Genomic DNA, 24128 nt, shown 5'->3' with positions numbered 1-24128 from the left:
AACAATCCATTTGGCAAATACTATTACCCATTATTTATGTATCCTAAATTATTACTAACTTCCAAAATTCTAACATTGTTGTCTCTGTTGAAATCGACCTCTAATGTGGTCAAACTACATTTGAAATATCAAGATAAACTAGTCACTATGCCGACAGACAAAATACAATTATTGCGCTCCACGCCAATGTATGACTATAATTCTACACCATCATACTCATTATCATTTAAAAAAAAACACCTATTACACAACCACATGTGTCTGATTCTTGATTTGATGTTGTTATTAATAAAATATACCTTAGTACAGTTATCTCCCATTTTTTAGATTCTGGATATAGAGGTAATGAATTTATGCAAAAGGACATTACCAGCCCGTCAATTACCCTCCGAACACCCCCCCCCCTTCCGTATTTACCTCCCGGGAAAATTACCCCCGGTCAACTATTCCCCCACCCCCCCACCCCCCTCAAGTTATAATCCTAACTCTAACTTAAATTACCTTAATCCTAACCTAAAACTTAAGCATTCGCCTCAGCCTAAAACTTAACACAAAACAAAAACCAGCTTTAAGATATTTTTTTTTAAAATGTTTCGATATACATTTTTGGAATTTTTCGAGATCAAAATATAACCAATAATTGTTTAGTAAAATTATTTTTAATGTTAATTGATTTCTCAGGGGTTTGTAGCTTGCAATTAATTTCTAATATATTATTGAGTAGTTTCCCCTGCTGACCTTTAACCTTCAAACTGAAACAGGCACTAAGAATCTAAATATAGATCGTTTTTCCACGAACCGGGGAGACTGTGTGCTAGCTACAATATTGATCATGTAAAATTTGTTTCTAATTTACCTGGATCCAACTCATGTTGACGTCGAGTGTTACCTTTAAAAGATGCAGAATCCTAAGATTGAATCTCAGGTAAGTACTGACCTACTTACATCCGTGTGTGTTGTCTCAATAACTGATTGGTTGTTGCTGTGTTAAATTAGTACAGCGGTACTGGCGGTAGTTGGCAGTGTGTCGCCAACTCCTGTGTCACACGCCTACATTACACAACCGAGCGAGATTGACTGTGTAGGCTTTTGTTTTCAATGTGTCAACACGCTTAGTATACACGCAGACAGGCAAAATATACCCACAGGATAAATACACAGCTAAACAACAGGCTAAATAATAAATATACACGAATAACTAAATTCTAAACGTAAACACTGACTGATAGGCTAAATATATACACACAATGACAGGCTAAACCTACAGGTTAACTGAAGAAATGGTTAGAATTCTATGGACCATTAACATTTAGAATAATCTCCCCTAATTGCTGGATGAGTTTGGTTCAACTCAGTAATTGGCATTGTTTTTCTAGCAAGTTCTTTGGATTGTTGCGATACATCGTGGTGGATGATGTTTGACTTGTCATGACATATCGGTCAGTCGTGACACATCTGTCAGTGGTGACATAGTTGTCAGTGGTGACATTAATCAAATGAGACCTTTGTCACTGATGATACTTTAGTAGTTAGGAATAAATACCTTAACTGACACTGGATAATTAGTGATATCGGCGGGATGGGGGTTAATAAAAATTTGAATCCCAAAGAATTCTAGTTAGAAGAACAAGGTAGTCGGAAAATATTTGACAAACACAGTCTTCAACAACACATTCTTCGTGCTAGCACACTTGTCATCGCATAGTTGACTTGTTACACACTTACTCATTGCAACACACAGCTCAACATGACACGGCGATCCTCAACACACCGGTCAGATATGTTGTAACAGTGTTCATCTCTTACCATCAATTGAACACACCCGTCATAGAAACACTGAGATAAAATTAGATGGTTGCTATGAAAGGGACGTAACACAATATTGTGACACTGTGTTATAAATGTGACACAGCACATAATTGTTGTATGAACGTAACACATTATTGTGACACTGTGCCATGAATGTGACAAAACATTATTGTGACACGGTGTTATGAATGTGACAGCACATTAATGTGACACTTTGCCGCAAATGTGACAGCACATTATTGTGACACTGTGTCATGAATGTGACAACACATTAATGTGACACTGTGCCATGAATATGACAGCACATTATTGTGACACTGTGCCATGAATGTGACAGCACATTATTATACGTAAGTACTTGGACACGCCGTGCGTTTATTGGGGTCCCACACTAGTCGAGTTTATGGCCTTCAATAGTTGGCCACCCGAACCTTGGCCCTATAATCAGAGATTGATTGTGCTGTCGTATGTGGCTGTGCTTGCAGAAAATCGAAAGGCAGAAAACAGACTTCCAAGGCAGACATTGATATATGAATGCAGAAAACAATCTTAATTAGAAACTGTGTTAGACTAATTACTTTGTAGGCAGAACAACATTTTACCATAAACCCCCTTAACTATAACCCGTACAACTATGATCCTTTTAATTATGACCCGTTTAACTAACACGTTTAGCCATGATCCGTTTATCTATGACCCGTTTCTTTATGACCCGTTTAACAAAGACCCGTTAAACTATGACCTTTTTAATTACGATCCGTTTATCTATGACCCGTTTCTCTATGACCCTTTTAATTACGATCCGTTTAGCTATAACCCGTTTAATTATGACCCGTTTAACTGACACGTTTAGCCATGATCCGTTTATCTATGACCCGTTTCTTTATGACCCGTTTAACAAAGACCCGTTAAACTATGACCTTTTTAATTACGATCCGTTTATCTATGACCCGTTTCTCTATGACCCTTTTAATTACGATCCGTTTAGCTATAACCCGTTTAATTATGACCCGTTTAACTGACACGTTTAGCCATGATCCGCCTAGCAATGACCCTTTTCTCTATGACCTGTAGCGTTTGACTGATTGCTTGAGACCACGATGACTTTTATTTCTGAAGTGTTTTTGAAGTAATTTCTATTGTAGCATCAGATCATTTTTGTTTCTTTAACATATGTATTGACACAAATTATACATATATACGCAGACAGTCAACATATACTCAGACAGACAACATATACTCAGACAGACAACATATACTCGGACAGGCAACATATACTCAGACGGACAACATATACTCAGACAGACAATATATAATCAGACAGACAACATATACTCAGACAGACAACATATACTCAGACAGACAATATATAATCAGACAGACAACATATACTAGGACAGACAACATATACTCGGACAGACATCTTTGTCTGACACAGTATAACACTAACAGATACACATGAACCGACAGACAGCTTACACAGACACATTATAAGTGGACACATTACACAGAATATTGACAACATACGGCAGTTTAGCAGATTCCGTACCGCTATATTAACACAAACTACCTACAGTGGACCATTCCCAAACTACCTGGCCATTCCCAAACTACCTGGCCATTCCCAAACTACCTGGCCATACACAAACTACCTGCAGTGGCCCATACACAAACTACCTACAGTGGACCATACACAAACTACCTGCAGTGGCCCATACACAAACTACCTGCAGTGGCCCATAAACAAACTACCTGGCCATTCACAAACTACCTGCAGTGGGCCATACACAAACTACCTGCAGTGAGCCATACACAAACTACCTGCAGTTAGCCATACACAAACTACCTGCAGTGGCCCATACACAAACTACCTGGCCATACACAAACTACCTGCAGTGAGCCATACACAAACTACCTGCAGTGAGCCATACACAAACTACCTGCAGTGGCCCATTCACAAACTACCTGCAGTGGGCCATACACAAACTACCTGCTGTGGCCCATACACAAACTACCTGCAGTGGCCCATTCACAAACTACCTGCAGTGGCCCATACACAAACTACCTGCAGTGGCCCATTCACAAACTACCTGCAGTGGGCCATACACAAACTACCTGCTGTGGCCCATACACAATTTACCTGCAGTGGCCCATTCACAAACTACCTGCAGTGGCCCATACACAAACTACCTGCAGTGGCCCATTCACAAACTACCTGCAGTGGCCCATACACAAACTACCTGCAGTGGCCCATACACAAACTACCTGCAGTGGCCCATACACAAACTACCTGCAGTGGCCCATACACAAACTACATGCAGTGGGCCATTCACAAACTACCTGCAGTGAGCCATACACAAACTACCTGCAGTGAGCCATACACAAACTACCTGCAGTGGGCCATTCACAAACTACCTGCAGTGGCCAATACACAAACTACCTGCAGTGAGCCATACACAAACTACCTGCAGTGGCCCATACACAAACTACCAGCAGTGGGCCATACACAAACTACCTGCAGTGGCCCATACACAAACTACCTGCAGTGGCCCATACACAAACTACCTACAGTGGCCCATACACAAACTACCTTCAGTGGCCCATACACAAACTACCTGGCCATACACAAACTACCTGCAGTGGCCCATACACAAACTACCTGCAGTGGCCCATTGTGATGACGCAAGATTACGTCAGACATGTTTAGCAGATATAGGTTAGCAGAAACAGACGATAGGCCTAGTTGGTTGGGTAGAGAGGCCAATGGGCGCACAGGGCTGACCGGTCACGTGGGACGGTCAGCTGACCACTGAGGCGTGGGCAGGAGAGCGATAGGCGAGGACGGTGTTAGGTAGCGGTCAGAGACGGCCGAGAATGTAGATAGTTAGGAGATCATGATTAGATAGCGAAGAGTAGAGAAGGTGTTAGGTTGTAGAATGTAGATAGTGTTAGGATTGGTCGTGGGAGTTAGTAGTATAGTGAACAGTCAGTAGTAGAAGTAAATAGTACAGTGTAGATCAGTTAGGTAGAAACTTGAGCATATATATCATTTTAATAAAGAACAATTATAGTTGAACTTGAACTGCGTGTTGTTGGATTCATTCGTTACATCTCTTCTAAAAATCCCCACCCTCACAATTGGTGGAGCGCGGGTCGAGTGAGGGAAAGAACGTATATCAGCTATTCATGACGGAGTACGACTGGTGTACGGCTTTCTTCAACTCAACACAACAGCGGGTTTCTTCAACCGGAACGAGTTTGGATTAACAACACAAGGAAACAGTCAACATGTCCAAAAAGATAAGTACCTTCCAAAAATTTTTTAAACGTTTGGGTTTAGACTTGTGCTGGATATTTGGTGCCAGCGGTTTTTCTGCCTCTTTCTTATCTGTTTCTTCAACCACACTACCCTTAAAAATGCCTCCATTGTACGAAGTGGGCACTAAAACTGAGCTTAAGTCAGGCCTAGAAGAGTCGGGTAGAATTGATAACTCGTTACTAGATATAAATGTTCAGAATACAGTCAAAGTGAAAAGCAATTCAAGAACTATTGAGGATCCAGATATTCTGGATGAATTGATTATTAGGCTTGGACAATACACGACAACAGAAAATCGAGACTGGTTATTAACTGTTAAAGAATTTGACGTAAAAACTCTAGATGATCCAGATGCTATGGAAGATTTGATCAATAGAATTGTAGATTACAAGGTATTCGGAGATCCAGATTCCTTGTTGACTGAAGAAGAATATGATGCAAAGATAGATGCCGAGTTAGCAGAGAAACAAAGAGAAGCAGAAACATATATTGCCGGACTTAAAGAAGAAACAGAAAGAATTCGTAAAGAAAGAGAAAAATTGAGAGAACTTTGCCAAGCCAAACAAGAAACGGTGCAAAGTTTAGATACGAATAATAACAACCAGACAGCCGAAACAACATTTTACTATTCCTACGATTCAGATTCAGATGACACGTTCAGTGAAGCAAGCGAAATACCTACAACAAAAAGTGAAACACAACATACACTCCAAAAACATAATACGGCAAATCACAACATTCAGATTAACTACAGTCAACAAAAACACAATTACAGTGTCAGATGCTACTATTGTAATAGAACAGGCCACAAACAAATAAATTGCAGAATACGATATTATGATATACGCCAACAAGATACACAACGCAACAGACCAAAATATAGACAGATTAATAGAATAGCATTTATGTCATCGTTTACAGAAGCCAGTAAAAGAACAGACACATTTACGTCAAAAATTAATAACAGATACGCCACAGCAATTAGGGATACACTATGCTCCACAGTGGCAGTACGTAACACATTCGTACAACATCACCAATACACAGGCAGAACACAACTTGTCCACAGCTCAAGAGGCAGCACATATGTTTGGCCAACAGCCATAGTCACCATAGCCACACCCTCAGCGTGTAAAACAGTTGAAGCAGCTGTTTTCAAAAACGGGCCATACGATATGATATTAGGCAACATTACAGGAGTGAAGCAATTTAATGTAGAATTTATGAGCCACAAGCAACAAGTAAACAAGCAGCCCAGTTTTCGAGACAACGAAAAAGTAGACACAAAAGTAGACGAGGTGCAATTCAAAACGGAAAAGTTGATAGAAAAAGTTAACGAGGTTATTGAGGATCATTCTATAAAGACTACCGAGATTGGTGCAGCTGTTCTTAACTTAAGACTGCAGAACGACACAGTCAGTAATAGATTGTTGAGACTAGAGAAATCAGTAAACAAGGAATCAGAGGAATATGTAACAAGGAATTTGATAGCAGACAGAGAACACGGTTACTCCTGGTCAGCCTTAAACCAGATGACCCCATCAACACACCTACACAAACACAAGTATAGTAATCGCAGACCATGTGAAAGCTTGCGACACAATTGTCCACACCGAGCCCCGCCTATCGGTCCTAGTGTGGTATATTAAGGCCTGGATAGAATTTGACCCGGAACGCCCCCACGAATGTTTTTGAACAACGGACTAAAGTCAAGTCGAGTTTTTTTTTTCTGTTAATCTAAGTCGCCGAGAAATCGGCGTGAAGTCAAAGAAGTTATTTGAAGTCAGTCAAGTCAATGTTGTTAAAGTCGTTGAGGTCATAGTGACGTTGTTGAAGTCATGTTGCAGTCAAAGAAAAGTCTTTGAAGTCATATTGAAGTTGTTGAAGTCAAAGTGAAGTATTTGAAGTCATATTGAAGTCGTTGAAGTCAAGGAAAAGTCATTGAAATCAAAGTGAAGACGTTTAAGTCGTCGAAGTTTAAGTCAGTCAGTGAAGCCTTTTAAGTTGAATTGAAGTCAGTCAGTGAAATCTGTCGTCTAGGTCAAGTTAGTCGGCAAATGGAATCGTCGAAGTAAAGTTAATCGTGAATGGGAAATAAGTCGTAAATTGAAGTCAGTGAAGTTACTGAAGTCAGTTAAAGTGAAATAAGTCAAGTTACTGAAGTCAAAAGTGAAGTCAGTCATTAAGTCAAGCCAGCCAGTTTTTGTCAGAAGTCAGATAGTGAGAGCTGCTCCACTATATGATTACGTGTTCAAATGTTATTTGAAACGGCACGATTATTATATACACTCACATGTCTATTCTTTTGTGAAGCTATTTCTAAGCTCTAGTAGTGTTTACGTCTATTGAGTTTATTAGGCTTTACAGATTGTTGTTAGATTAGAGTGTACTGATTTTTTTTATTTGGTTATATGTTGTAATGTTATTTTTTTATGGGTTTTATGCCGCCAGACAAATGTTCAGCACGTTTAAATTTGGGATTGAGGTTTTTTTTAAATGGAAGGTACCTCTGTCTGAATACTTGTCTGCGCGGGCACTAAATTGGTCACGTAAAACCATTGCTCATGGTCTCGTAATACAATTTTCAGACCCACTACGTTCATTCAGAATGAGACGAGATGAAGCAGACACTTCAAAGAATGCCGCCACCTGAAGCCCTGATTACGTTGAATTACCTGGACAGCGAACAGCCCTGCCGAACGGAGAATTGCCAATGCCATGGTCAAGATAGCGGACGCATCGCCACCGCTTCGCCCCCGCACTGGAGTTGAACAGACCGCCAGCTACGTACACCTACGTCGGCACATACAAAGGGTAGAAGACCCATCGTCCAAGTTCCCAGCGTCGGAATGTTACGTCATTGTTCACCAGCGCATCAGACAGCTCCAGTTCATCGTATAACCACTCTACGTGGACGTCTCAACCAGCGTTGAGTTTGTTGCGTCATCACATTGACCAACGAAAGTTACGCCTACACCCGCCTCACGGGAACTTACGTAGACCAACGCCACAACCCACCCACCACAGATGAACGCCAATAATTACATAACACTTACACACACACACACTTACACTGCTCGCAGAGCCCGTTCAACCAGTTACACATTACCACTACATTCACTCAAGGCCAGTACACGACAACCTAGCCAGAACTGAGTTGCACATGATTGGATTCACACATACCATGAAACATAGACATACATTATCAAGCAGAGACACCACAGACGTCAGGATACTTGCACGAGAACTAGAACAATGACATTTTTTTTTCAGGAACACAGACACAAGATTTATGTTTTTGTAAACTGTGCTGTCCCATTTTGTATTTGATTTATATGATTGATGTTAGGGATAGAATAGAGTAGTAAGATAGATAGTTGTTGATGTATTAGATTAGTAGCAGACGCTGAAAAATATAATTTGTCAGCTACAGAAAGGGAGGGAGATATGTGATGACGCAAGATTACGTCAGACATGTTTAGCAGATATAGGTTAGCAGAAACAGACGATAGGCCTAGTTGGTTGGGTAGAGAGGCCAATGGGCGCACAGGGCTGACCGGTCACGTGGGACGGTCAGCTGACCACTGAGGCGTGGGCAGGAGAGCGATAGGCGAGGACGGTGTTAGGTAGCGGTCAGAGACGGCCGAGAATGTAGATAGTTAGGAGATCATGATTAGATAGCGAAGAGTAGAGAAGGTGTTAGGTTGTAGAATGTAGATAGTGTTAGGATTGGTCGTGGGAGTTAGTAGTATAGTGAACAGTCAGTAGTAGAAGTAAATAGTACAGTGTAGATCAGTTAGGTAGAAACTTGAGCATATATATCATTTTAATAAAGAACAATTATAGTTGAACTTGAACTGCGTGTTGTTGGATTCATTCGTTACCGCCTTCGTAAAAATCCCCACCCTCACACCCATACACAAACTACCTTCAGTGGTCCATACACAAACTACCTGGCCATACACAAACTACCTGCAGTGGGCCATACACAAACTACCTGCAGTGGCCCATACACAAACTACCTGCAGTGGGCCATACACAAACTACCTGCAGTGGACCATTCACAAACTACCTGCAGTGGCCCATTCACAAACTACCTGCAGTGGGCCATTCACGAACTACCTGCAGTGGGCCATTCACAAACAACCTGCAGTGGCCCATTTACAAACTACCTACAGTGGGCCATTCAAACGCCTGAGTTAAATCTATGAAATCCACTCAAATCAATTGATTAAATTCGACGTACATACAGTTGATTAGGTCTGTAAAAAAAAAGATTTAAAAAAAAACCTTTGAAAAAAATCCTTGTGACAAGGCTCGATAGCTGGGGACAGCCACTCTTCTAGGAGAGACAATTCCAAAATCAAACAACTGCTGCCTTGTGGTTTGTTCTTGGTTGGACAAAGGATATGGAAGCAAATCCAAAAAGAAAAGCAGGCTGTAATCGGAGTCAACGGCCCAAATGGCGCATAACCAGTTGACACGTATCCTTAATTCTGTTGAGAGGAATCCCTTCCAACACTAGAATTAAGAACGAAGAATAAGAAGAAGTTAAAACAACTAATACGAAGTCAATGTTACTGATATGAACTTTAAAAAAGTCGATTCGATTTTATTTTTTTTTATTTTCATTAGCTAAAATATCAATTATAATTAGATCTTTTAAAACCGTATATCAAACTTATGTTCAAAACCTTTTATATCAAGTCAATTTGATATTCAAAACCATTTATAAAAGTAGATTTGATCTCTAAAACAACTTATAAAAATATTTAAAAGCGGGGGTTATCTCCGCTAAACTTTCTTGTATATTCTACTATAAGAGTAAAGGGAAGGGTACTTCCAGTGCTATTGGGCTATGGGACTGTTGATTATTATTTTAATTCTTAAATTTTTAAATTAATTAGAATTGCTTAGAAAAAAAGAACTGCGCACCAAACGAAGGCAAACAATCTGTGTACAATAAAGCGGTAATTTAGTACTTTATGAATAAAATCTTGATACATTTTTTAAAGTCACATTTTGTGTCACAATGCATTGTCATCGAGTCTTAACCTATGTTGAAAGTTTGAAAGCAATCGGTCAGGCACAAGTGGTCGAAATATTTTGCTCACTTGTTTACACCATAAATCATGTTATGAAAGGCTTTTTTATCCCTAAATCATCGTATGAAATGTTATTTTATCCCTAAATCATCGTATGAAATGTTATTTTATCCCAAAATCATCATATGAAAGGTTATTTTATCCCTAAATCATCTAATGAAATGTTATTTTATCCCTAAATCATCTAATGAAATGTTATTTAATCCCTAAATCACCGTATGAAAGGTTATTTTATCCCTAAATCATCCTAATAATCCTATGAAAGGTTATTTTATCCCTACAATAACTTTTGAACACTCTTTTATTCCAGGCCCGACGTCTGAGGGAGGTACTTCGTGGGAAGATAACTCAGCAGGAAACAGCTTGCAGACTTATCCAGGACTACGGCAGTGAGAGCGGAGCTTTGGATTTCATTTTAAACGGTGCGTTCTGGTGCGCTGTGGTGCGTTATTTAAACGGTGCGCTGTGGTGCGTAATTTCAACGGTGTGCTATGGTGCGTAATTCAAATGGTGCGCTGTGGTGCGTAAATTAAACGGTGCGCTGTTGTATGTAATTATTGTGTGATAATAGTGTGATTGTATAAGTACAGTGTTGTGGTGTAATAATTGTGTAAGTATTGTATGTTCCAAACTTGCTTAATGGTGGTTTGTAATGTTGCTAAGTTTCTAGTGGTGTCATATGGTGTTTCTAAAATGACTAAAATTAGATGCGTTAGTTATGTATGTTAATTTAATTAGATTTAATTAGATTTATAAGTCTAACTTATAATGTTACCCTTGTGACATTTGTAACCCAATGACATATTATGACATGTCCTACCTTAATGACATGTACTACTATTATGACACGTGTTAACCTTATGAGATTTGTTACCCTAATGACATGTCCTACCCTAATGACATGTCCTACCCGAATGACATGTCCTACCCGAATGACATGTGTTACCCTAATGTCATGTCCTACCCTAATGACATGTGTTACCCTAATGACATGTCCTACCCTAATGACATGTGTTACCCTAATGTCATGTCCTACCCTAATGACATGTGTTACCCTAATGACATGTGTTACCCTAATGTCATGTCCTACCCTAATGACATGTGTTACCCTAATGATATGACGTACCCTAATGACATGTGTTACTGTTACCCTAATATCATGTCCTACCCTAATGACATGTGTTACCCTAATGTCATGTCCTACCATAATGACACGTGTTACTCTAATGGCATGTCCTACCCTAATGACATATGTTACCCTAATGTCATGTCCTACCCTAATGACATGTTTTACCCTAATGTCATTTTCTGCCCTAATGACATGTGTTACCCTAATGACATGTCCTACCCTAATGACATGTGTTACCCTAATGTCATGTCCTACCCTAATGACATGTGTTACCCTAATGACATGTGTTACCCTAATGTCATGTCCTACCCTAATGACATGTGTTACCCTAATGACATGTCCTACCCTAATGTCATGTCCTACCCTAATGACATGTGTTACTCTGCAGGTGACGAAGATGCTGTCAGAGACTATCTGAACAAGGTAAAAATTCTTCCGACAATCTTACCATATTTCTTACCTTATTTCTTACTTTATTTCTATCTTTCTTTTTTTAAAACTCAAATCGTAGGTAAGTTCCATGTACAGTCGCTTATTAGTCTTGAGTTGTATGCACTAGTCTGGGGGGAGGTGAGGGCGGGAGGGGGGGGTCTTGTATAGGTTCATCTGCTCATTTTTAAACAGCTTTACTAATGTTTCTATTACACTAGTTGTGTAATTTTGTATTTATCGTTGATGACAAAACAATTTTAAAAAACAATTTGCTGCTTGCTTTTTTTAAGAACATTTTTTTAAAAGTATTTTTTCATTTTGGGTAATGACTTTCAAGTAACTGGCCTATATGCCATGGTATGGCTGTAGCTTAAATATGAGTTAATCGACAGACCAACCTAAATAAACCAAGTTAGTTTACATAGCTACAGGTGGCATTACAATATGTTACATGTGTGTAAAAATAGGTAGAAGGTGAGTTGAACAAAGCTCCATTGTGAGTAAAATCATTTGTGTTAAACCAATGCTACAGGTGTGTTAAACCAATGCTACATGTGTTAAACCAATGCTACAGCTGTGTTAAACCAATGCTACAGGTGTGTTAAACCAATGCTACAGGTGTGTTAAACCAGTGCTACAGCTGTGTTAAACCAATGCTACTGGTGTGTTAAACCAATGCTACAGGTGTGTTAAACCAATGCTACAGGTGTGTTAAACCAATGCTACAGGTGTGTTAAACCAATGCTACTGGTGTGTTAAACCAATGCTACTGGTGTGTTAAACCAATGCTACTGGTGTGTTAAACCAATGCTACAGGTGTGTTAAACCAATGCTACAGGTGTGTTAAACCAATGCTACGGGTGTGTTAAACCAATGCTACAGGTGTGTTAAACCAATGCTACAGGTGTTAAACCAATGCTACAGGTGTGTTAAACCAGTGCTACAGGTGTGTTAAACCAATGCTACAGGTGTGTTAAACCAATGCTACAGGTGTTAAACCAATGCTACACATGTTAAACCAATGCTACACATGTTAAACCAAGGCTACACATGTTAAACCAATGCTACACATGTTAAACCAATGACACATGTGTGTTAAACCAATGCTAGAGGTGTGTTAAACCAATGCTACAGGTGTGTTAAACCAATGCTACAGGTGTTAAACCAATGTTACAGGTGTGTTAAACCAATGCTACAGGTGTTAAACCAATGCTACAGGTGTTAAACCAATGCTACAGGTGTGTTTTTCCCACAGGATCCCGACTACATCCGTGAGTTGAGGCGAGACGGCCAGCGAGTGGCCAGTCTGCTAGAGAACGGCCTTGATGCCACGGTCCGGCAGTTCGCGTGTAGGGCCTGCAACAAGTCTTGGTGGAAGAAGGTGCCGGCTCGTAAGGAGGTGAGTAAATAGGGGGGGGGGGGGCAAACATGCGGGGGGGGGGGCAAACATGGGGGGCGGGCAAACATCGGGGGGTGGGGACATGGGGGGGGGAAACAAGGTGCCGGCTCGTAAGGAGGTGAGAAAACATGTGGGGGACATGGGGGGGGGGGGGGGGGGGGGAACATGAGGGTGGAGCAAATATGGGGGGGGGGGGCTGCAACAAATCCTGGTGGAAGAAGGCAAACATGGGGGGGGGCAAAAAGGGGGGGGGGAGGAACATAGGGGGGGCAAACTTGGGGCATGGGGGGCAAACATCGGTGTTGAACATGGGGGGAGGGGGGGGGCAAACAGGAGGGTGAACATGGGGGGAGGCGGGGAACATGGGGGGAGGGCGCAAACATGGGGGGGGACAATCATTATAGGGGGGTGGGGTTGGGGAGCTAACATGGTCGGCTTATGGGTGTTGGGGGGCGAACATGGTCGGGGGGGGGGGGGCAAACAGGAGGGTGAACATGGGGGGAGGGGGGCGAACATGAGGCAGGGAACATGGGGGGAGGGCGCAAACATGGGGGGGGGGGCAATCATTATAGGGGGGTGTGGTTGGGGAGCTAACATGGTCGACTTATGGGAGTTGGGGGCGAACATGATCGATATCTTGGGGGGGGGGGGGGGGGCGAATGATGTTTCCTTACCTCACGCCAACTTCCGGTATCCCCAGGTGTCCAAGTGCAACAGGTGTAAGGTCAAGTACGACCCCATCCCCCGGGACAAGGAGTTCGGCATCGGGAAGTTCTTGTGTGAGTGTGGGAATGAATTCACGTAAGTTTTTTTTTAAAATCTCTGTATATTGGGGGAATATGGCGGCTAGCTGTTGTAGGAGATACGCTGTTCGCAGTAAAGTCATACACTCTACTCTACCTGTCCCTTCCCCTCTATGATAACTTTTAAAGTCTCTCCCCTCTATGATAATCATTTAACTCTCCACCTATGATAACTTTCACCATCCAGAGGATTTGGCGAGATGAATGTTACGTCCAGTAAATGTTACAAATGCGGGCAGATGGTGCCCGTGGACCACATGCTGCCCCCTAGGAAGGACAGACCCCGCAAGACCAGGCTGCCCCATTCCTGTAATGGCGTCAACTGTCCAGGGTAGGTTCACAAGGGGCATGTCAACATGGAAACATGTCAACATGCACCAGAGAAGTTATAGACGAGTCCGTTTATTTATCGACGGGTCTGTGTTGACGTTATAGAAGTGTCAGTCTATTTATAGACGTGTCAGTGTTGTTATAGACGTATCCGTGTTGTTATAAACGTGCCAGTGTTGCTATAGACGTATCCGTGTTGTTATAAACGTATCATTTGTATTATAGGCGTGTCCGTGTTGTTCTTATAGACGTGTCAGTGTTGTTGTTATAGACGTATCCGTGTTGTTATAGACGTGTCCGTGTTGTTATAGACGTGTCCGTGTTGTTATAGACGTATCCGTGTTGTTATAGACGTGTCAGTGTTGTTATAGACGTATCCGTGTTGTTATAAACGTATCATTTTTATTATAGGCGTGTCCGTGTTGTTCTTATAGACGTGTCAGTGTTGTTGTTATAGACGTATCCGTGTTGTTATAGACGTATCCGTATTGTTATAGACGTGTCAGTGTTGTTATAGACGTATCCGTGTTGTTATAGACGTGTCAGTATTTGAAAAACCTGAAGTAGATTAGAGTAGCACTTACAATTTCTGGACAACGCTCCAAAGATTTTAGTAACCTACGTGTTTATGACATTTTGGTTATCGTGCACACACACACACACACACACACAGACAGAGTTAACACACACACTCATAAATTACATAGGCTACACACATGAGGACAAAAAAGGGAATGCTGGGTTTTCCCGATTGAGGAAGTTTTATAGTGTCGAGCTTTGTCAATTCGGATTTTCTTGCATGTTTACAATATTTTCACCAATTCTCTTTTGACATAAAGTAAAAATGAATGAAAAATTACGCAAAGTACTAGTTAATATCAAAATAAAAATAATACAAACTCTTAAATATTCTAAAAGGCACTTAAAATAGGGCTATTTCCAAAAAAAACCTAGAACACAATGGATTAAAACTCCAAAATTCACGACAAACTTACCCCCATCTTTCACTTTAATTTGACATGAGCACACAACAAACACCTAAACACAGGGCCAACAACAAACACCTAAACACATGGCCAACAACAAACACCTAAACACAGTATCAACAACAAACACCTAAACACATGGCCAACAACAAACACCTAAACACAGTATCAACAACAAACACCTAAACACAGGGCCAACAACAAACACCTAAACACAGGGCCAACAACAAACACCTAAACACAGGGCCAACAACAAACACCTAAACACAGTATCAACAACAAACACCTAAACACAGGGCCAACAACAAACACCTAAACACAGGGCCAACAACAAACACCTAAACACATGGCCAACAACAAACACCTAAACACAGTATCAACAACAAACACCTAAACACAGGGCCAACAAGAAACACCTAAACACAGGGCCAACAACAAACACCTAAACACAGGGCCAACAACAAACACCTAAACACATGGCCAACAACAAACACCTAAACACAGTATCAACAACAAACACCTAAACACAGGGCCAACAAGAAACACCTAAACACAGGGCCAACAACAAACACCTAAACACAGGGCCAACAACAAACACCTAAACACAGGGCCAACAACAGGGCCAACAACAAACACCTAAACACAGGGCCAACAACAAACACATAAACACAGGGCCAACAACAGGGCCAACAACAAACACCTAAACACAGGGCCAACAACAAACACCTAAATACAGGGCCAACAACAAACACCTAAACACAGGGCCAACAACAGGGCCAACAACAAACACCTAAACACAGGGCCAACAACAGGGCCAACAACAAACACCTAAACACAGGGCCAAAAACAGGGCCAACAACAAACACCTAAACACAGGACCAACAACAAACACCTAAACACAGGGCCAACAACAGGGCCAACCACAAACACATAAACACAGCACCAACAACAAACACCTAAACACAGGACCAACAACAAACACCTACACACAGGGCCAACAACAAACACCTAAACACAGGGCCAACAACAAACACCTAAACACAGGGCCAACAACAAACACCTAAACACAGGGCCAACAACAAACACCTAAACACACCAATATGTAAACCACATAACTTTTTACTTTCTCGTATATACGAAGTATAGAGAAAGTCTTGTAATCGTGCAAAAAAAAAAAATCGAGATTTTTGCAAATCTCGACGTTTTACATCTCACTGATACGGAAAAACATAATTTTGCAATCTTGTCCGTATGTCTGTGTGTCTGTGTGTGTGTCTGTGTGTGTGTGTGTCCGTGTGTAAACACGATAACTTGAGTACCGTTACAGCTAGATTGATGAAATTTCATATACAAGTATTTTATCAAAATCGTAGATCCGTATCAACTTTTGAGCGATTTCGGATAACCGGAAGTGGTACTTTTTCTACTTTGAATTTTTCAAAAGCCTATAACTTGAGTACTATTTCAGATAGATAAATGAAATTTCACATGTAAGTAAAAGATCTAATTCTCTACCTTCTGTTAAATTTTGAGTAATTTCCGTTGACTGGAAGTAGTAATTTACGCTACTTCCGATTTCTCAAAAAACTAATGTAAATTTTTAAAGTACTAATAATATTGCGCACTATTATACGCGTTTTTATTCGGCGTTTGCTTGGTGCGCAATGTTTTTTTTTATGAGATTCTATTCTATTTTTAAAAGTTTAAGTATTTAAAATGGATTAAAAATCATAACTATATCCCCAGTTACCATCCCCTGTTGTTTTATATAAGAATATTCGAGAAAGTTTAGGGGAGATCACTACCGGTTTATTTAGCATACTGTTCTATATCATTACTTTCTCGTATATACGTAGTATAGAGAAAGTATTGTAATCGTGCAAAAAAAAAATCGAGATTTTTACAAATCTCGACGTTTTACACCTCACTGATACGGAAAAACATAATTTTGCAATCTTGTCCGTATGTCTGTGTGTGTGTGTGTGTCTGTCTGTGTGTGTGTCTGTCCGTGTGTAAACACGATAACTTGAGTACCGTTACAGCTAGGTTGATGAAATTTCATATATAAGTATTTTATCAAAATCGTAGATCCGTATCAACTTTTGAGCGATTTCCGATAACCGGAAGTGGTACTTTTCCTACTTTGAATTTTTCAAAAGCCTATAACTTGAGTACTATTTCAGATAGATAAATGAAATTTCACATGTAAGTAAAAAATCTAATTCTCTACCTTTTGTTAAATTTTGAGTAATTTCCGTTGACTGGAAGTTGTAATTTACGCTACTTCCGATTTCTCAAAAAACTAATGTAAATTTTTAAAGTACTAATAATATTGCGCACTATTATACGCGTTTTTATTCGGCGTTTGCTTGGTGCGCAATGTTTTTTTTATGAGATTCTGTTCTATTTTTACAAGCTTTTATTTAACTCACTTCCTCTGTCGTAAGTCGTCAGTCGACAGTCTGTCGTCAGTCTAGACGGAAACGCAGGAGTGAAAATTCGGACAGTTCTACTTGACCGACACGATTCACAGTTGGCACGTGGGTCAAGACATGAAGACAATGCAATCTGAAACTAAATTTGACTTAATTGGATGCCTAATTGATTTTTTATGAATTAATTAAAATTTGGACCGAATTAGTAGGCATGTCTAGCCAACCACACCACACGCGTCATCAATAGCTGCGCCATCACGACCACGTAATGGCTGCGTTCAAAAACCATTGCGCGCCTACTGAACGTGATATTCAGTAGGCGCGCAATGGTTTTTAGTCATGTAACTCTATTGTAGATAAAACATGTAAAGTACTGGAAAAAAAATTCATAAAAAACGTTTTAATAACAAGCTTTTATGTAATGATGCACTAAAAAGTAGAAAATAAATTATAGACTACTATTTAAATAACTATAAAGAAAAGCGTGGGTGTCTTCCTTAACATTAGTAAAGGTATCCAATAGATACTAAAGTGACCCACGCTTTTCTTTATAGTTATTTAAATAGTAGTCTATAATTTATTTTCTACTTTTTAGTGCATCATTACATAAAAGCTTGTTATTAAAACGTTTTTTATGAATTTTTTTTTACAAGCTTTTATTTAACTCACTTCCTCTGTCTGTCGTCAGTCTAGACGGAAACGCAGGAGTGAAAATTCGGACAGTTCTACTTGACCGACACGATTCACAGTTGGCACGTGGGTCAAGACATGAAGACAATGCAATCTGAAACTAAATTTGACTTAATTGGATGCCTAATTGATTTTTTATGAATTAATTAAAATTTGGACCGAATTAGTAGGCATGTCTAGCCAACCACACCACACGCGTCATCAATAGCTGCGCCATCACGACCACGTAATGGCTGCGTTCAAAAACCATTGCGCGCCTACTGAACGTGATATTCAGTAGGCGCGCAATGGTTTTTAGTCATGTAACTCTATTGTAGATAAAACATGTAAAGTACTGAAAAAAAAATTCATAAAAAACGTTTTAATAACAAGCTTTTATGTAATGATGCACTAAAAAGTAGAAAATAAATTATAGACTACTATTTAAATAACTATAAAGAAAAGCGTGGGTGTCTTCCTTAACATTAGTAAAGGTATCCAATAGATACTAAAGTGACCCACGCTTTTCTTTATAGTTATTTAAATAGTAGTCTATAATTTATTTTCTACTTTTTAGTGCATCATTACATAAAAGCTTGTTATTAAAACGTTTTTTATGAATTTTTTTTACAAGCTTTTATTTAACTCACTTCCTCGTCATTCTGTCTGTCGTCAGTCTAGATAGAAACGCAGGAGTGAAAATTCGGACAGTTCTACTTGACCGATACGATTCACAGTTGGCACGTGGGTCAAGACATGAAGACAATGCAATCTGAAACTAAATTTGACTTAATTGGATGCCTAATTAATTTTTTATTAATTAATTAAAATTTGGACCGAATCAATAGGCATGTCTATGCCGACCGCACCACACGCGTCATCACGTTCCATAGCTGCGCCTTCAAGTTCAGTAGGCGCGCCATCACGTTCAATAGGCGCAATGGTTTTTAGTCATGTAACTCTATTGTGAATAAAACATGTAAAGTACTGAAAAAAAATTCATAAAAAACGTTTTAATAACAAGCTTTTATGTACTTATGCACTAAAAAGTAGAAAATAAATTATACACTACTATTTAAATTACTATAAAGAAAAGCGTGGGTCTCTTCTCAAATATTAGTAAAGGTATCCAATAGGTAGTAAAGTACTAAAGTGACCCACGCTTTTCTTTATAGTAATTTAAATAGTAGTGTATAATTTATTTTCTACTTTTTAGTGCATAAGTACATAAAAGCTTGTTATTAAAACGTTTTTTATGAATTTTTTAAAAGTTTAAGTATTTAAAATGGATTAAAAATCATAACTATATCCCCAGTTACCATCCCCTGTTGTTTTATATAAGAATATTCGAGAAAGTTTAGGGGAGATCACTACCGGTTTATTTTGATTGGCTATTACACAATTGTGACAGAACGTCTGTTATACATCTTCTAATGTAGTTTTCTATGTCTAGACACGCCCATGATGCTGATGACGTGGCGCTTGTGACGAACTTTGGCAGGATGCAAATCCAGGATCCCGTGAGTGATAGATTTTAATGTTCCACTGACCTCCCTTGACCGTGTATTAAACTCCAGTGACCTCCCCTTGACCGTGTATTAAACTCCAGTGACCTCCCCTTGACCGTGTATTAAAACCACCATTTGTCCTTACAGGGAGCTGCTGGCTATGGTAGATGGGGAGGTAACTCTCCCGGAGGAGTGCCTGGTGGATCAGCGCCTTGTGGTGGGCCAGGGTCATATGGAGGGTCAGGGTCATATGCAGGGTCACCAGGTTCCAGACGTGGACTAGCCGCAGGAAGTGAGATAATTACTTTAATTACTTTTGTATTAAGTTTATTCGTTAAAAGAGGTCAGGTTTGCTGATAGAATTAATGGGCGGGCCAATGTAAATCATGAGGGCTAAATGGGCCTATGGGCTTAATACATCAGGACTGGGTTGTCCCGGGTTGTCTCATGGACCTTGTACATAAGATGAGGCGCGTGGGCCCATGGACCTTATACATCAGATGAGGTGGGTGGGCCCATGGACCTTATACATCAGATGAGGTGGGTGGGCCCATGGACCTTATACATCAGATGAGGTGGGTGGGCCCATGGACCTTATACATCAGAGGAGGGGTTAGACCCATAGACATACATTAGAGCTGGGTGCGTCCCTTAAATAATGATTTCAATGGATCTCGAGACACGCCTAACTCCAACCATATCCACCTCCCCCCCCCCCCCCCAGATGTGCAGCCGGTGTGTGTCCACCCTAAGGCCGGCAACCAGATCCGGACATTCAGCGAGAGACATCGGAGTACCGGCTCCACGGTGACAACCTTCCTAAGTCAGGGCAGTCTAGACAACATGACCGTCAGTCAGTTCGGCTCGCTTGACGCCATAGTCGAATCAGACTAGTCTACAGGTCAGTCTGCTATAAGCTTGCTAGGCTAGTCTGTAGGTAAACTTGCTAGGCTAGTCTGTAGGTAAACTTGCTAGGCTAGTCTGTAGGTAAACTTGCTAGGCTAGTCTGTAGGTAAGCTTGCTAGGCTAGTCTGTAGGTAAACTTGCTAGTGACAACTTTTAAAGCTATGACAAGGTGGCCAATAGCACTGAAGATATGTAAATGAACCATTTAAATATTTACTTGCCCATGTTATTACATATATGCTTACACCCACACCCTATCTCACACATGCACACACACAAACCTTACGAACCCAGCATGCATTAGCTTCCTTTGACCCAAATTTCAACTTTTTAAATTTTTATTTCAGATCACACATGTGTATATACAAATACTGACGACCGGTGTAGAAAAAATTCCATGACTTAATTTATGGTGTTAAAAAATGAGCGATGCTTTGTGTGAAAACGAATGGCATATGGCATCAACCTAGTAGATGTGATATGTCATCAGACTAGTTGTGATATATGGCATCAAATCTGTGGATGGCATATGGCATCAAGTCTTTGGATGATAAAAGGCTCTTGAAAGGGACTTGAAACTTCAAAAATACGCTGTGTCCTTACATCAATGGATTGATTGTGTTTAACAAATTCCATGTTTCTTGTGATAATAGCCACTGAAGTAGTGAGGAAATATTTCAAGAATGTTTCTCTCACTTCTTCAACATGAGTCGAGAAAAATAAAATAAAGATACAAATAAAAACTACCAAGTATGCGCATTCATGTTTTTAAATTTTAGTATGGGAAATAACTCCAATAGGCTAGATGCATTAAAAGATTAATTCTTTAAAATGTTACGAATCAAAAGATTACGAAATTAGTGTTCCTGATTCAATAGCCAATCATAGTTAGTCTTACAAATGTTATTATCAGTTAATGTCAAGGATAGCCAAAGGTTAGTATTTCCCCATTTTTATGATCAGTTAACGTCAGTAGTATCATAATGCAAGTTGTAGCCTAATGTCAATGATAGCATAATGTCAGTGATAGTCTGGCAAAACTTCAAGTTTGTTGTCTTATGAATTTATGACATTCTATTATTTCAATGCAACATTTTTTTTTACATTGTGTACTCTACAGGCTCATTACAAAATAAAGCATTATGCTAATTAGAAGTCCAGTTTGTTTAGCCCATGCCAACTATAATAAGTGTCCCTCATTCACAATGGTTGGACGTCATTATCTTTTGTTTGATTACCTTGCCATGTTTGATTGGTTGAATTCATTTGAACTAAATAAAACCATAACACACTAAGATTTGACTTTCCTATTTAGAAAAACAAACGAAGAGGAGTCCTTTCAGGGCTAGTTTAAATAAATCAATGTAGGCCTACATGAACAGGTCTGAGTAAGGTAAACTAAGGTAAACTAAGGTAAACTAAGGTAAAGTAAGGTGAGTGGAAAAAAACGTCACAGGAAAAGAAGTCATAGAAAAAAGGCAAAACTTTATAGGAAAAAAGTCACAGAAATAAAGTCACAGAGAATGGTCACAAATCTGTATTAAGAAATATTTTGATTTATTACTGAGAATTGTAGAATTTTAGGCGTTTATAAATATGGGTGGTGTTTTTAACCCGTAAAAGCATTATGCTCCTTAATAATAATCCGCCTTTGATCTTCACAATCAGTACAAATAATATTAAATGTGTTACATATTTTTTCCAACACCGGTAGAAATTTTTTTTTATAAAAGACGGACTGAACCGCGACGTAGCTTACGCAGCTATCTAGTTGTTTTATTTTCTACTTATCAACAATTCACAATTTGTGAATTCGACACTATCCCCCCCACTCCCCCACCCCACCCAGTGAAAGCAGCCGTTTACAGAACTTATTATCTCCCCTTAGTTTCAAATCGTTTAAAAACTAAGTTATCTGCCCCTAATAGTCTTCACTTAATCGAACCGGCTCTACTATTGTAAACATTCGGGGTGAACCATAGCTCACCTGACAGGTGGGGATGAGGGTGGTTGCTAAGCTGCAAGGTGTCTCGTATGGTCCCCATAAAGAGAATATATATAGAGAAATGTAGGCATATTATCGTGTTTTGTGTGTTTTCCCCTATAGGCATTCCTACGGTCGGCCTTGTCTGTCCAAATTGTGTATTGTTGACGATTGCGTCAATGACATACATAGGCCTAGCTCAGACTAAATATTAATGTAATAAATATTATCATACAAATACAACATGCGTACATACATCTAAAATGGTAACATTACATTTGATTAATCGTGTGCTTATTTGCACTTTCTGGAAACATAAAATTATTAACAAATTGTTTGCAAATATACACATTTCTGACTTTTTTCGTGTGACTTTTTTTCCTACAATTGGTTCTGTAAGTTGGAGCTTAAAAGGACTTTAGAAAGTAATCCAAAAACATTTTATCGTCTTAATTGGTGGATAGAGACAAAGCTAAATAAAATTGATATATATATATATTTGAATCTACTTAACATTTTTAGATTTCGTTTCTTATGGATTATTTTACATAGTGTTTTGATGGTGGTAGTTTTGTGGTGATGATGTTTGGTGGTGGTTGTGGCATTATATAGCAGTGACTACATTTTTGTGGTAGCGATTTAGTAATAATGGTGGTGAGTTTTGTTCCAAGTGCCTGTGTCTTGTAATTGTGTGTGCCTTGTTGTTTTTTAAATTTTATCAACTGTAATCATTTTTCGATAATTGGCATGGTTAATTAATCACTGATACTATCAGTGTAATTAACTAAGATATGTATAGATGTAAAACTGATACTGGTGTGCTGCATGTATCAGACGGGTGGGTTAAATAATGTTGGTGTTGCTGTATCAATGTATAGTAAACAGCTGGGGTGGGATTTTTAAACGGTGGTATTTCAACTCTGATATCAAAAGAGTGAAAAGGTGGAATTTTATTATGACTGACCGAGGAGAGAAAGGTGGTATTTTAAATTCAGTCAAAATGGCAACATGTTGGTGTTTTAAACTCTTGACTTGTAGAAGGGTAAAAGGTGGTATTTTAAACTCTTGACTTGTAGAAGGGTAAAAGGTGGTATTTTAAACTTGACTTGTAGAAGGGTAAAAGGTGGTATTTTAAACTCTTGACGTGTAGAAGGGTAAAAGGTGGTATTTTAAACTCTTGACTTGTAGAAGGATAAAGGGTGGTATTTTAAACTCTTGACTTGTAGAAGGGTAAAAGGTGGTATTTTAAACTCTTGACGCGTAGAAGGGTAAAAGGTGGTATTTTAAACTCTTGACTTGTAGAAGGGTAAAAGG

At 39.5% G+C, this 24128-nt stretch overlaps 1 protein-coding gene across 1 annotated transcript; it reads left to right on the top strand.

Annotated features, from left to right (window-relative positions):
* Positions 1-771: 771 nt before the first annotated feature.
* LOC131954557 (shiftless antiviral inhibitor of ribosomal frameshifting protein homolog) lies at positions 772-22125 on the top strand. Its single transcript, XM_059318321.1, has 10 exons — positions 772-925; positions 10544-10655; positions 11751-11785; positions 13050-13193; positions 13894-13994; positions 14184-14327; positions 19870-19936; positions 20072-20216; positions 20649-20825; positions 21178-22125. Exons 1-9 carry the CDS (start codon positions 899-901, stop codon positions 20816-20818), a joined length of 945 nt encoding a protein of 314 aa, XP_059174304.1. The 5' UTR covers positions 772-898; the 3' UTR covers positions 20819-20825; positions 21178-22125.
* Positions 22126-24128: the final 2003 nt, after the last annotated feature.

This window comes from Physella acuta, unplaced genomic scaffold, assembly GCF_028476545.2.
Source record: "Physella acuta isolate Inbredline_101_S28 unplaced genomic scaffold, ASM2847654v3 ptg001011l, whole genome shotgun sequence".
In the NCBI taxonomy this organism is placed as follows: domain Eukaryota; kingdom Metazoa; phylum Mollusca; class Gastropoda; family Physidae; genus Physella; species Physella acuta.
Note: the sequence above shows the minus strand (reverse complement) of the source record. Positions and strands in the feature narration are given on the sequence as shown.

Excerpts from the sequence above, each read along its gene's own strand:
- LOC131954557 (XM_059318321.1), top strand. The coding sequence starts at position 899 with ATGCAGAATCCTAAGATTGAATCTCAG. Across the intron at positions 13,194-13,893 it reads AGGTGCCGGCTCGTAAGGAG|GTGTCCAAGTGCAACAGGTG; the intron begins GTGAGTAAATAG and ends CGGTATCCCCAG. Across the intron at positions 19,937-20,071 it reads GGATGCAAATCCAGGATCCC|GGAGCTGCTGGCTATGGTAG; the intron begins GTGAGTGATAGA and ends TTGTCCTTACAG.